Below are 14,936 nucleotides of genomic sequence, written 5' to 3'. Positions count from 1 at the left end.
GTGCTGTTGTGACTAATGAGTAATTGGTAGAGTACTAAAAACACCCTTTATTTCCTAAAAGTGTTCTTCAGCTATTTAGATTTGCCAAAAACGGTTTCATGCCCAAATGTCTGGAGATTCATTTTCACTGGGGCTTGTGTAACGGTGCATCATTGGGACTCAAATGAAAAAGTCAGTTCAACTGAACCTATTGATACCGGTTGTCAGCTTCGTCCTATGATGTAATGATGGTGAGGTGTGTGTCATCATACATGCACCAGCAGTAAGAGAACAGAATGCGGACAATATTTTTTTGCGTCTATATTACACTTTGGAATTTAAGTTGTTGTGACAGACTGATTTGTAGCATAGCGCAAGGCCTAGGTTAGGTTGAAAGGTGACAATTTGGTTGTGAGTTGACTCTCTGATATTTTCCTTTCTTAAAGAACAACTTTATTAGAAACGCTTTATATGCACCTGAGACCATGTTCTAGTGCCTGCTTGCTGTAAGTATACGCACCTGTGGCCTGTTTTTTTTAAATATTTATGGCAACCTACTTATTCCTGTTTGTTAATTAGGTACAAGAGAATGACAGATAAATTTTGTCGATGGAATATGATGTAATTAAGAGATTTAATTATTGCTGGCGATAAAAGAAGAGATATAGTGGCAAAAGAAATTCACAAAAATAAGTATTTACAATAAATGTATCATAGCAAGTAAGAAAGGAGTCTTTATAAATGCTCGTCATTCAAAGTGTACTTACCATGTTTGTCTGTATAGCTCACTAGTCATGTTCAGTGATAGCAGTGACGCTAATTTATGTATACACTAATTTTGTCTCTAATAATACAGCCTTGTCACACTACCAGACAGCGATGAGGAGATTCGATTGGTGGATGATGCATTTGGGAAAATATGTCACATGATTAATGACTTATCAATGCGTGTTCGTACACAGGCAGCTCGTCTGCTGGGTTCAATGACATCAATCAGCCCTCGCTTCCTCCAGCAGACACTAGACAAGAAACTCATGTCAAATATGAGGGTAAGTCTATATGCCTTTACTTTCTGTTAAATTTTTTTCAGATTTCAGAAAGATAATGCCAAGGAACTTTGGCATAAAAATTAACACCAATCATTCAAATAAAATGTCTGTAAACACAATGATACAAATGAAACACACTCATTTGGATGACATTTTGTTCAAGGAAAGAAAACATACCAGTAGTGCCCTGAATATTTGTCTGAATTTTCAAACAATGGAAAATCCAGGATGGAATATAACAGTATTATGGAAATGAAAGGTGCTACTTACTATGTAGCAGTGATGCTAAGTTGCAGATAGGCACAACAAAAAGACTCACAAATAGAGTATTCGGGCAGTAAGGCCTTTGTCAAAAATAGGTGACACACACACACACACACACACACACACACACACACACAGTTTCAGGCAACTGAAGCCACATTGAATTTTCAGTAATTTCTGTACTTGACAGTCCTTAATTTCAGTTGCTGATTATCCAAAATTTGCCACACGGGATTAGCCGAGCAGTCTAAGGCACTGCAGTCATGGACTGTGCGGCTGGTCCCGGCGGAGTTTCGAGTCCTCCCTCAGGCATGGGTGTGTGTGTTTGTCCTTAGGATAATTTAGGTTAAGTAGTGCGTAAGCTTTGGGACTGATGACCTTAGCAGTTAAGTTCCATAAGATTTCACATACATTTGAACATTTTCTTTAATCCAAAATTTGTTTTCATTTACTGACTAGTAACATCCCTCACATTGCTACTGCCATACTTTCCTCACATCTCTTTCGTATGCACAAGTCCAGAGTCCATTTTTGTTTATCTGCTAGAATTTTTACCCTCGTCAAGTCTATATTTTATAGCTCCACTTAATCCCTCCCCTCCCCATGCTGAATTCAACTTTTTCAACTATATTTATCTTTGGATTCTCTGTCTCTGTCCATTTTTCCCCCAGTTTGCAGATTTCTCAACCTCTTCACTGTTTCTAGGCAAAGCATCGACTTGTGTCAGAACCAAGTTCCCTCCATTTTGATCTGCCATTAGTGACCCTTCCTAAATGCGTATTTGCTTACCTGAATAAAGATTTATTATGTGTACTTTTTATCTAAGTCACTCATTTCTGTCTCCATGCACTGAGCAAGGTGGTGGAATGGTAAGACTGTTTCCGTGATTTCCCGGAATTCCTTAAAGCAGATAATGATATGATTCCGTTGAAAGGGCACATCAACAGTTCTTCCCTAATCCAAGCTTGTGCTGCGTCTCTGATACCTCATTGACAACATGGTGTTGAGTTATAATCTTTTCCTGTGGTTCTTGTGACATGTGAACAGTATCTCTCTTCACATGGGATTCTATTCAAACCATTATCAGCTCACCTTCTTCTGTGTCCTAAGAGTTGGTGGAAGAAATGTTAGAAACACCCTATATAAAGTTCAGCATGATTCCTTCTAGTGCAGTAACAAAATTTGTGTTTCTTGCTGTAATTGATAGGTGTGAAATATCATGAACTGTATTATGTGAAACAATCTGTTTTCAGATTACTAGCCTAATTTATGATTCCATTTTACACTAATTCTCATGGAAACACAAAATGTACATGAGTCAGTCATTCTAAGAAATAGCCAGAAAGTACATGCAACTGAATAAAAAGTGCTTCCCAGCTGCAGAAATTGTTTGCCCAATAGAGAAAATGCAAATGGCATTGAATCCTGGAAAATTAAAGCTGTGCCAGCCACTGTGGCTGAGTGGCTCTAGGCGCTTCAGTCTGGAAACGCGCTGCTGCTACGGTCGCAGGTTCGAATCCTGCCTCAGGCATGCATGCTTGTGATGTCCTTAGGTTAGTTAGGTTTAGGAGTGCTATTCCAGCAATGTTTGCAGGAGAGATTCTGTTAAATTTGGAAAATAGGAGAGAGATGCTGGCAGAAGTGAACCTGTTAGGCCCTGTCATGCTTGAATAACTCAGTCAGAGAGGCAAGGTTCGAGTGCTGGTCTGATACACAGTTTTAATCTGGCAGGATATTCCAAAATACCAAGCACTCTGCTGAAGAGTAAAATTTTTTCTGGGAACATTGATGGTTTCTGCTACCCACCCTCCCACTCCCCATCCTCCTCCTGTCTGTCTATGACAGTGTGTCAGCAGACCTCTTTCCTACAACTCTTTTGGCATGAACCACCTTCTAATTTACACAGGCGCTCGCTACTCACACTGTTAAATTAGCATTGTTTATAATGAAAGCAGTCCAACATACATGTTTTGGCTGCAATTGTAAGAAGTTAATGTCAGATGGGAAGATGAATGGAGGAAAATCTTTTTGTGATTGTAACGAAGACAGGAACTATTCATTTATTGAGTGACACGATAAATTAATGATGTCCATTTGAAATGAAGAAATAAAAATATTCTGTATAATTATTGCTCATGATGTTTGGTTCTAACCATCAGTATTACGTATGTGCAGGAATGTAAAATGCAAAAGGTGTCCCTGTTATGTTGCAGCGGAAACGGTCAGCCCATGAACGTGCTTGGGAATCAATAACTTCTGGAGAGTGGTCCAGTGGCCGCAACTGGGCAGATGATGCCCCACGTGAACTGGTTGATGCAGAATCAGTGAGCCTTGTTAATAGTGGTTCATGTGGGGCATTTGTTCATGGACTTGAAGATGAGTATCAAGGTAGGTAAGAGGTAGCAAAATATGGAACAAATAAATCAACACAAAATTTTATCTTTCACACACCACAAAACATTGACTTCGGAAACAGCTCTCATGCTGCCTATGGAAATTAGTGCTGGCGGAGTGGTACAAGTTTTATAGAACACAGTGAGAGGAAACCAACAGTTTGAAGAGAATGTAAAAAAATCTGAAGAGGGGAGTTGGAAAGTAGTTAATTTAAAACTCGATGAAAATAATATCTGGTTTCCTACAGAAGGGCAGCTGACTTATAAGAGACACGGATGAAATATAGTTTTTGTTGTTGTTGGTGGTGGTGGTAGTTGTTGTCTTCACTTCGAAGATGGGTTTGATGCAGTTCACTGAGTTAGTGTGCAAGCCTCTCCATCTCTTCATAACTACCACAACATTCATCCATCTGAATTGCATGGTCTCTCTGATTTTTACCCCCACTCTCCCATTACCAAATTGGCAATTCCTTTATGTCTCAGAATGTGTCTCATTAATCTATCCCTTCTTTTAATCAAGTTGAGCAATACATTTCTTTTCTCTCCAATTTGATTCACTACCACATCATTTGTTACATTTATCCATCTAATCGTCAGCATTCTTCTGTAGAACCACATTTTCAAAAGCTTCTATTCTCTTCTTGTCTGAACTGATTATTATCCATGATCATTTCCATACAAGGCTATACTCCAGACAAATACTTCCAGAAAACACTTTATAATATTTAAATTTATGTTGGATGTTAGCAAATTCCTCTTTTTCAGAAATGCTTTTCATGCTGATACCAGTGTGCATTTTATATCCTCTCCACTTTGGCCATCATCATTCATATTGCTGCCCTAATAGTAAAACTCATCTACTACTTTAAGTGTCTCATTTCCTAATCTAATTCCCTCAGTGTGATCTGATTTAATTCAGCTACGTTTCAGTACCCCTGTTGTGCTTTTGTTGGTGTTCATCTTATGTTCCCCTTCCCCTTTCTGACAGAACTATAGTGTCATCAACAAATCTCAAAATTTTTATTTCTTCTCCCTGAACTTTAATCCCTGCTGCAAATTTTTCTTTTGTTTCCTTCACCGCTTGCTCAGTGTACAGATTGAATAGGCAACAACCCTGCTTCACTCCGTCTCAACAACTACTTCCCCTTCATGCCCCTCGACTGTTATAACTGCTGTGTGGTTTCTGTAAAAGTTGAAAATAGCCTTTCGTTCCCTGTATTTTATCTCTGCTACCTTCATAATTTCAGTGTATTCCAATCGATATAGTGAAAAGCTTTCTCTAAATGTATAAGTGCTATAAACAAAGGTTTGCCTTTCATTATTTTGTCTTCTAAGATAAATCATAATGTCATTATTGCACCGTGTGTTTTTATATTTCTTTGAAAGCCAAAGTGATCTTTCCTTGAGTACCACTTCTACAAGTTTGTGTCATTCTTCTTTAAATAATGCGTGTCAATCTTTTGCAAGCAGTATGTATTAAACTGAAGAGTTAGTAGTATTCTCACCTACTGCAGCCTACCCTCTTCAGAACTGGAATCATTACATTCTGCCTGAAGTCTGAGGGTATTTTGCATGTCCCATATGTCTTGCACACCAATTCCATCCGAACAGGCCTTGGAAGGCCCAATGGTACTGACCGGCCGCCGTGTCATCCTCAGCCCGCAGGCGTCACTGGATGCGGATATGGAGGGGCCTGTGGTCAGCACACCACTCTCTTGTCTGTATGTCAGTTTACGAGACCAGAGCCGCCACGTCTCAATCAAGTAGATGCTCAGTTTGCCTCACAAGGGCTGAGTGCACCCCGCTTGCCAACTGCGCTCGGCAGACCAGATGGTCATCCATCCAAGTGCTAGTCCAGCCCAACAGTGCTTAACTTCAGTGATCTGATGGGAACCGGTGTTACCACTGCAGCAAGACCGTTGGCCTCTTGCTTACCAGGTGAAATAATTCCGTCATGACTGACTGTCCCAAAGATCTCAATAAATCTGTGGAAATATCTTCTAATCCAGGGGTCTAGTTTCCACTTAGATTCTTCAGTGCGTTGTCAAATTCGAGCATCCTTGTGCCTCTCGTGTAATCTTCACCTACTTCCTCTCCTCTTTGTATAGTATCATTGTCAAGTTTCTTTTATAGGTGCCCCCGGGAGCTCAGCATTCATTTGCTGAGTACGGGCTTGGCGACTCCGGGGTCCTGAGCTGGGGACTGGTCTGCGCCGCCAGTCTCCTGTCACCGTAACCCCCGGACATGCTTCAGCGACCACCGCATGGCGCGGCGGTGGAATGTTGTGTGCTGCGGGGAATGGTAATCTTGGCTTGACCGCCTGGATTGCGAGGAAGGCCAACCTCTATAAAAACCCATCAATCTTACGGTGTGCTCCACGCCTATGAGATGCATGGCTGTTGGGGTGGAACAGTCGCAAGCGGGCAACCTCTTGGGCACCTGCCGCACCCCAGTTGTATACGGCTTACTCAGGCACGCGGGGCTCTGTCTGAGCGGACCTTTAGTTCCCTACCTGCTCGTGGGACTGCAATGGACCCTTCGACCTCTACATTTCCCCCTACCAGTGGATTGGGAGGGCCACTGGTAGGAAAACACACCCCATCGAAAAAGCGACTTCGTGCTGCGAGTCCTCCAGCTCCTGGTGTTGCTAGAGATTTATCAGACTGTCGTAACGGAGCACATGCTGACAATCAGAATGTGTTTTTGATTATTAAATGGAAGGAGGGTAGCTTTGAGAGGATTTCTCCCTTTTACATCCACAAGGGTCTTGAGGGTATTGCAGGAACACTGAAATCTGTGAAGCGACTGCGCAATGGGACTCTGTTAGTTGAGACTTCTAGTTCCCGTCAAGTCGCTTCTCTTCAGAAAGCAACCTGTCTCGGAGAGTACGTTATCGAGACCGAGCTCCACTCCACTTTGAATAATAGTAAGGGTGTTGTGACATGTAGGGACTTGGTGGATATCTCCACAGACGAGTTAAAATCTGAGTGGGCTGACGAAGGTATTGTTGACGTGCAGCATATTATGAAACGAGTCGATGGGGATCTCGTCAAATCCAACTCGTTTATTCTCACATTCAGTTGCCCGAGACTCCCAGAGCATGTTAAAGCGGGGTTCTTACGTTTGCCAGTACGACCATATTTCCCCAACCCAATACGCTGTTTTAAATGTCAGCGCTTTGGGCATACTATGTTGGGGTGCAATGGGATAGCCACTTGCGGTAAATGTGGTCAGCCTGCCCATGAAGGAGCCGATTGTTCATCGCCTGTGAAGTGCGTGAATTGCTCTGGGAGTCACCCTGTCTGGAGCCGGGTCTGCCCCATCTATCTCGAAGAACGGAAGATACAGGAGATCAAAACATCTAAGCGCATCCCCTATGGTGAGGCCAAGAAGCTCTTTAAGGCCATGCAACCTCCTGTGTTTACGACATCTTTCGCTTCCGCTCTGAAAAAACCGGTACAAATGGCCACTGTTGCTACGCAAACAGAGGTTGCTAGTGTTAGTACTAATACCTGTGTTTGCCAGTGCACTTGTGCTGCTGCGGTTGTTATGAAACCTGTGGCTCTCCCCGCAACGTCGGACAAGGCCGTGGTTGCTGACATTGGGGTACTTCCTGCCTCTTCCCATATGGTGCCTTCTGCCCAGGCGAGTAAAGCTCCAACTGCTGACAAGGCTCTGCATTCTAAGCCTCCCAAGACAAAGACGCCGAAGGTGAAGGTTTTGCCACCTGAGGAGACTGGTCAGGGTCGGTCCGATGACGAGGCCATCGTACTGTCTGACATCTCCCGTGGGTCGTCATCGGAGCTGATGGACATTGATGTCGACCGGGGGCGATCTTCTCGCCCCAGGAATAAATCTCTGGCCAGTACGGGCTCTCCTCCAAAACACAGAGGCAGGGTGAAAGTTTAGCCACCCTGATCGCTGGCTCCCATATTACAGTGGAACCTGAATGGGTTCAGGACGCATGTGGCCGAATTACAACTCCTTGTACGAGAGTGTCCTTTGTGCTTATGTCTCCAAGAGACACGTTTTCGGGCCACTGATGCTCCTTCTTTATGGGGCTATACCGTATATCGGAAAGATGATCTGACGGGAGAAAGGGCAAAGGGTGGTGTTGCGGTTTTTGTCCGTGACATGCACCCTTCATCTGAGCTCCCTCTTGTTACAGACTTGCAAGCAGTTGCAGTTGACCTTCTTGTGGGTCGGAGGCTCACAGTCTGTTCACTTTACTTACCACCTCAGGTTGCGATAGACTCTGAGGCTCTCACAGACCTTATTAGCCAACTCCCCCGCCAATTTCCCAATTTCTTCTTCCGAGGGACTTCTATGCTCATAATGTCTTATGGGGCTCTTCGACTACTTGCCCCAGGGGACGCATTCTGGAAAACCTCATGATGTCTGAAGAACTGTGCATCCTCAACTCTGGTGCTCCCACTCATTTCTGTACTGCTTCTCGGTCGTCATCAGCTATTGACCTTTCCTTTTGCTCTCCAGCACTCGCGGATTCTGCTCTGTGGGAGGTTGCTGCTTACCTCCATTCTAGTGACCACTCCCCCCTTTGGATTCGCCTCCTGGCTGAGGCTATGGCATTACCAGTGCCGCCCCGGTGGCACCTCTGCAGAGCTGACTGGACACTTTTCAGCCAACTGTCTGTTTTGGAACACCGTGCCAGTGTCCACGAATGGGTAGACCATGTTACAGCCGTGATCTCCCATGCTGCTGAATTGTCAATCCCACGGTCATCCGGTTATCCCAAGAGGCGTCCTGTCCCTTGGTGGACCACTGAGTGCCGCTCAGCCATCCGAGCCCGCCGTGCAGCTCTGCGCCGCTTCAAGTCCCGTCCCTCAGCTGACAATCTTGCGGCCTTTCGGGTGGCAAGGGCCAAAGCGCGGCGAGTGATTAAAGAGAGCAAATGACGGTCATGGCAATCGTTCTTGAACTCCATCTCCCGTTCCACTAATTCTACGAAAGTATGGGAAGCCATCAGGAGGATTTCCGGGAAACTCGGCCAGCTACCTGTCACGGCGTTGCTGCATCAGGGAAATCTCACGGCGCCGAGAGACATTGCCCAGACACTGGCCATGAAGTTTGCGGCATCTACCGCCCCTATTAACTGTGATCCAGATTTCTGCCGCTACCGCACTGCCATCGAGAGGGGTCACTTGGTCTCCAAATTCTGAACCCTACAACTGCCCCTTCACAATGTGGGAACTGGATTTGGCGCTGTCTGTGGCTCATGATACTGCGCCTGGTCATGATCAAATCCGGTACAGCATGCTGCAGCACTTGTTACTGCCTTCCAAGGAAGTTCTCCTGAATTGTTTTAATATGATATGGTTATCCGGCACGTACCCTGACTCGTGGAGGGAGGCGATTTTGATTCCCCTCCTCAAACCGGGGAAGGACCGAACACATCCCAGTAGTTATCGGAGTAATGCTTTGACGAGCTGTGTCAGGAAGACGTTGGAACGCATGGTCAACCGTCGCCTGGTTTGGCTGCTCGAGACCAGGCAGCTCCTTAGCCCCTCTCAGTGTGGCTTTCGGAGATGTCGTTCCACTATAGACAACTTGACCCTGCTTGAGGCGGCCATCCAGCAGGCCTTCCTACGTAACCAGCATTGTCTAGGTGTATTCTTTGATATTAATAAGGCATATGACACTACTTGGCGCCACCTTATCCTCAATCAACTCCATCAGTGGGGCTTTTGTGGCTGTCTCCCCATCTTCATTCGGTCCTTTCTTTCCCACCGCCTCTTTCGATATCGGGATTTGTACGTGCAGGAGAATGGTGTTCCTCAGGGAAGCGTTTTAAGTGTCACCCTCTTTGCCGTCGCCATTAACAGTATCGTGTCCACTATCCGGAGTCCTGCCCAGTGCTCCTTGTTTGTGGACGATTTTGGTGTTTTCTGTTCTTCCTCTAGTCTTGTCACTGCTAGTCGGCAGTTGCAGCTTACGATAAAGCGATTAGAGGCATGGACTGCGAAGATGAGTTTTACCTTTTCTGCAGACAAATGTGTGTGTGTTCATTTTAATCGTTCTCGACGTCCTTTTACCTCCCCTGAATTGCGTCTGAGGGACACCATTCTTCCTTTTAGAGACACTGTGAGGTTCCTGGGCCTCACTTTTGATTCCAAGTTGTCGTGGTTGCCTCACCTTAAAGACCTCATGGTGCGGGCCCTGAAGGCACTGAATATTTTGAAGTGTCTGAGCCATCGATCCTGGGGAGCAGATCGGGCGCGTCTGCTGCAATTTTATAGGGCTTTCGTCCGATCGCTTCTTGACTATGGTTGTACCGTGTATGGGTCAGCAAGGCCTTCGTATCTGAAGATTCTTGACGCAGTACACTATGAGGGTATCAGGCTGGCCACTGGTGCCTTCCATACCAGTCCCATCCCCAGCCTGTGTGCTGAGGCAGGGGAACCGCCGCTCGCCATCCGGTGAAAACTCCTCATGGTGCGACGGGTGTGTCAATTTCTTGCCTGTCCTACCTACGTACCCTACCGTTGGCCAACCGCCTATGGAACGTCTCTTTTCCAGTCGTCCCAGGGCAACGAGACCATTTGGGATTCGTGCCAAGCATTTGCTTGAGTCCCTTGGTGTGGAGCGTGTGGCCCCCCAACGACAAGGTTTTACCCGCCTGCCTCCCTGGTTGCTCCAGAGGCCCGGCGTCCTTTTAGACTTGTCGGAGTACCGGAGGAGCTGCACTCCTGCGTTTGTTTTTACCTCCTTATATTCCGATATTTTACACCAGCATCCCGACCATGTACCAGTATTTACGGATGGCTCTAAACAGGGGGACTCTGTTGGTTGTGCTGTTGTTTTCCCTGATCAAGTCGTCAAGTTAAGACTTCCTGCGGCGTTTACCATCTTTGATGCCGAATTGTTTGCGATCTTGCGGGCTTTGGAGCAGATGAGATGTGTTCCCAGTCTTAAGTTCCTCATCTGTTCTGACTCCCTGAGTGCCCTTCAGACCATGCAACACTTGTACCCAGCGGATACGGTCGTCCAGAACATCCATGATGCCCTACTCCACCTGCAACGGCAGGGGAAGGAGGTTTCTTTCTGCTGGGTGCCGGGGCACGTGGGTATTAGGGGAAACGAACTGGCGGATGTTGCTGCCAAAGATGCATGTTCCCTCCCTCACGTTGTTGAATGTGCCGTCCCCCTCCATGATGTTACCTCCCTTTTGCGTTTTCGTGTTATGCGTCAGTGGGAAGAGGAGTGGCTGGCAGTCGGTGACAATAAGCTGTGTCTGGTCAAGGCCACCACGTGGCCATGGCGTACGTCCTACCAGTCATGCAGGCGGGATGAGGTTCTCCTCACTCGCCTCCGCATTGGGCACAGTCCCTTAACACATGGTTTTTTACTCCGGCGGGAGGACCCCCCAATCTGCAGTGCTTGTGCCGTCCAGATTACTGTCCGTCACATTTTACTTGACTGTCTTTTATTCTCTGACCAGAGGGCGGTGGTGTCCTTGCCACCGGATTTGCCCTCTATTTTGCAAGACGACACAACGACTGTGGTTAAGGTCTTACGGTTTTGTGTCCTGTCCAATTTGTTGCCTCAGATTTTAGGGAGAGGGTTTTAATGTGCTGCTGGGTGACTGGCTCACCCAGATTTTAGGTGAGAGGCCCGCCAGTCACAAATACCTCCTTCCCTTCGGTTTCTGTCCTCCCTTCAGATTTTAGGTGAGAGGCCCGCCAGTCACAAATACCTCCTTGTTTCCCTTCGGTTTCTGTCCTCCCTTCCGTGTGATTCCTTTCCTTTTTTAGTGCGTTCCTTCTCCTCTCGTTTCGCCTTTGTATGTGAGGATGTGGAACTGCATCAGGTCTGTGTCTTTTAGTCGTTCTCCTTGTTTGCTGTCCGTCTTAGTCCCTTCACTGCATGCGTTCCTGTTTTTATGCGTTTGGGCGCTGATGACCACGCTGTTTAGCGCCCGTAAACCTCAAACACACACACACACACTCTTTTATAGGTAGCTTGTATATATTCCTTTCAGTGTTCCTTTCTTTACTGAGTACTGTCTTGCCATCTGAACTGCTGATATTTCTGCAGCTCTTCTCTTTTCCCCAGAGGTCACTTTAATTTTCCTGTATGTGGAATCTATTTTTCTCCTGCATGTTTCTACAGCCTCACATTTGTCCTCTACTCATTCCTCTAGGCATTTTGCACTTGATGCCCTCCTGAGTGGTCCCCAACCAGAGAACGAAATGGGAGCTATTTTATCTTTGGAATATTTTACCCAACAGGATGCTGTCATCACTAAAACATACAGGTAGAGCTAAATACCCTTTGGAAGAAATAAATGCTGAAGTTTCTCCTTGCTTTCAGTCGTTTGCAGTTCCAGCACAGAAAAACCATGTTGGCTAATGTTACAAGGTCAAATCAGTCACTCATCCAGATTCTTGCCCTGCAGCTACTAAAAAGGCTGCTGCCCCTCTTCAGGCAACCTCAGCCTGACGTCTCCACAGATACTCCTCTGTTGTGGTACCACCTGAGGTATCATTTGTGGACCCAGTCCACCCACGTCGACGAGGTCAGTGGTTCACGGGGGGCAATATAATTCTGTTAAAAGGAAAATACACCATAAAATTATGAGACAGAATGCTTCTTATTCTAAGGTTTGAGTGACTTAGACTCGATTCTTACAATTCCCAACCTATCCTTCTTTTCCTCTCTGGGAAAGGAACTAATAGTTCAGTTTTAACAGTATGAATCATCAATATGGGAATTTATACAGGAGCAACATGGATGCAGACCATAATGAACAAAGAAGTCACGAGGCAACCTTTTTGCAGCTGTGGTTGTTGATGATGATAAGTATTAAATGACCCATTCAGGTGGTCATCTTTGAAGTGATCTCCTTTTCCTTTTTTCTTTTTGTTTTTGTTTTGTTGTAATGTTCTGCATCTAAATTGGAATGTGATAGGGAAGCAGAAGGGAGAGAGTTGTAATGTAAAATCAAATGTCAAATTTATTAATGTAACAAAAATTTATATTGAGATCTGCTGTTTAGAATCATTGACATAACGTTTTTTTTATTATTTTAAAATAACAACAGTGATTTTAATAAGCAATTAAATTAACTTGTTTCATCACTGTAATGATGATTTCATGCTTATTTTCTTCACACTTTAAAGATTACTATTTCCTTATTTCCGCAGAAGTAAGAAATGCATCTGTGGAGTCACTGTGTTCATTGGCAATGAACAATCCACAGTTTGCACTAATGTCTTTGGACTTTCTTGTGGACATGTTTAATGATGAGATTGAAGAAGTTCGGCTTAAAGCTATAGATAGTCTTACAAAGATTAGCAGACACATTATACTACGGGAAGATCAGCTGGAGACGATTCTTGGTGCTCTTAAGGTAATGTACAAATAAAGTCAATTGAACTGCAAAAGATGATATATTGTTTTGGTTCATTTAGATTTTTTGTTGAATAACCATAACATTACAAAGAGGCCTGCAGCATTTGAAGAGTCAGTCACACCTGGTCAGTTTGGCCAGAAATAAGTTTATAAATCTAACATTTGTTTTCTAAAACAAGGCCATTGTTATGTTCTTCGTGTTTTATTTCTGCTATTCTGTTCACACTGGCTGATGTTATGCCTCCTTGCTTTTTCCTTCATATATTAATACAGGGTGACAATTAATTAATAACATTTATATGTAGTGTATTTTATTTGTGTCAAACTTTCAACTTCAGATTGAAGTAATAGGTAAAAATATAGGAAACTAACAAACATTGCCTATTTTTTGTAAATTACAGCATTAGATATCCTCCATGAATCATATAGATTCCTGACAGAACTAATACTTTGTTCATAATTTGTGGAAGTGTATTATTTGATATCAATTGAATTGCATTTCTAATGGCTCCCTTTAGGTCTTCTGTGTTGTTTGGTTTATTGAAATATACTTTAAGTAACCCCATAAAAAGAAGTTCGGAGCAGTTAACTCTGGGGTATGGGTAGGCCATTCATTGTCACCAAACCTTGAAATAACTTGATAAGGAATTGTCTGTTGCAATAATTTCCTTGTTCAACTGTCTTGCTGTCCCCAAAACTGGGGTTTCAGTGTTGTAACTCAAGAGTAAAACAATATCTATGCATTTATCTGTTGTGTTTGCCATGAACAATTACAGCAACACCATTTTCATTTTTTTAAAAAAAGAATACGGTTCTTTTGTCCATGATCTTGATATTGCACATCATACTCTTACACTACTTAGGGGGCTTTCATGAATCTCACATTTTTGTCCAGTCCATAACTTCACATTTGTTTAATTCATGTAACTGAGTGAATGGAGGTTTACTTCATCACATATTATGAACCGCTCTCCAAAATTCTGATTGTCTAAGTTTAAGCTAATTGTATTGTTGCATAAAAACAACTTTGAAAATCAGCTATTTCAACTTGTGAGATACCTGAAGTTTGTAAGGATACAAGTTCAGATCTTGTCTCAAGATGTTGCACACTGTGTCTGTGTTGAACCAATTTCTTATAATAAACTTCTTGCATGTTTCTTTCCGCTGTTTGTGGTTACTACTCATACACTTTCAACGGTTTATTCATTGCATACAGATCAATGCTTACTTATTAGGTTTAGCATCAGTTAAACTGTCACTGCTTCTGTGACATTCAACATATCCCAGAACTGACTTTTGAGAAGGACATACACACACCCACCAAATGTAATGGGAAACCTTCTTTGAGTAATAATAACTGAAAAATTGCGTGAAATAAAATTCCACTATTGGTCCTCACTGTTGTGTGCCCCAAATTTCCATGTTACACCACTAAATTTTGCAAATATTGGTTTTTTTTTTTTTTTTCATCTGAAAGGAAACAGATAAAGAAAAACAAATTGGTACCATATATAATGTTCAATGTAAATGTGGTCATTAATTAATTGCCATGGTGTATTAACTATCATTTTGTTTCCTGCAAGAAACAAACACTTCATGCATTTTCCTTGTCCTCAACCAGCACTTGAGTAGCTTTTTACTAATGTTGTGGATAATGCCGTTTATCATGAGTTGTATCCAGTGAAGATGTTACTACATTGGAACATAATTTTTGGATTGACATAGTCTGATAAAAAGGATAGATGCTACTCATCATACAGAGGAGATGTTGAGTGGTGGGTTGTGAATGTGTGTGTATTTTCTTCTTGAGAGGTAGGCCTTTTGACTGAAAGCTAAAATGTGTAGCAGTCTTTCCATTGTACCTGTCTGTGTCTTAAGG

The 14,936-nt window shown here is 43.7% G+C and overlaps 1 protein-coding gene and 1 pseudogene across 1 annotated transcript in view; one reads left to right on the top strand and one right to left on the bottom strand.

Moving 5' to 3' along the window:
- Nucleotides 1-14,936, top strand: part of LOC124596391 (integrator complex subunit 4) — a 108,005-nt gene that overhangs the window by 54,717 nt on the left and 38,352 nt on the right. The window contains exons 7-9 of the mRNA XM_047135516.1: nt 836-1,028; nt 3,506-3,680; nt 12,850-13,055. Coding sequence (XP_046991472.1) covers nt 836-1,028; nt 3,506-3,680; nt 12,850-13,055 — 574 coding nt within the window. The remainder of the gene's footprint in view (nt 1-835; nt 1,029-3,505; nt 3,681-12,849; nt 13,056-14,936) is intronic.
- LOC124596827 lies at nt 5,492-5,609 on the bottom strand (annotated as a pseudogene).

The sequence above is a fragment of the Schistocerca americana genome, chromosome 2 (genome assembly GCF_021461395.2).
Source record: "Schistocerca americana isolate TAMUIC-IGC-003095 chromosome 2, iqSchAmer2.1, whole genome shotgun sequence".
Lineage (NCBI taxonomy): Eukaryota > Metazoa > Arthropoda > Insecta > Orthoptera > Acrididae > Schistocerca > Schistocerca americana.
Note: the sequence above shows the minus strand (reverse complement) of the source record. Positions and strands in the feature narration are given on the sequence as shown.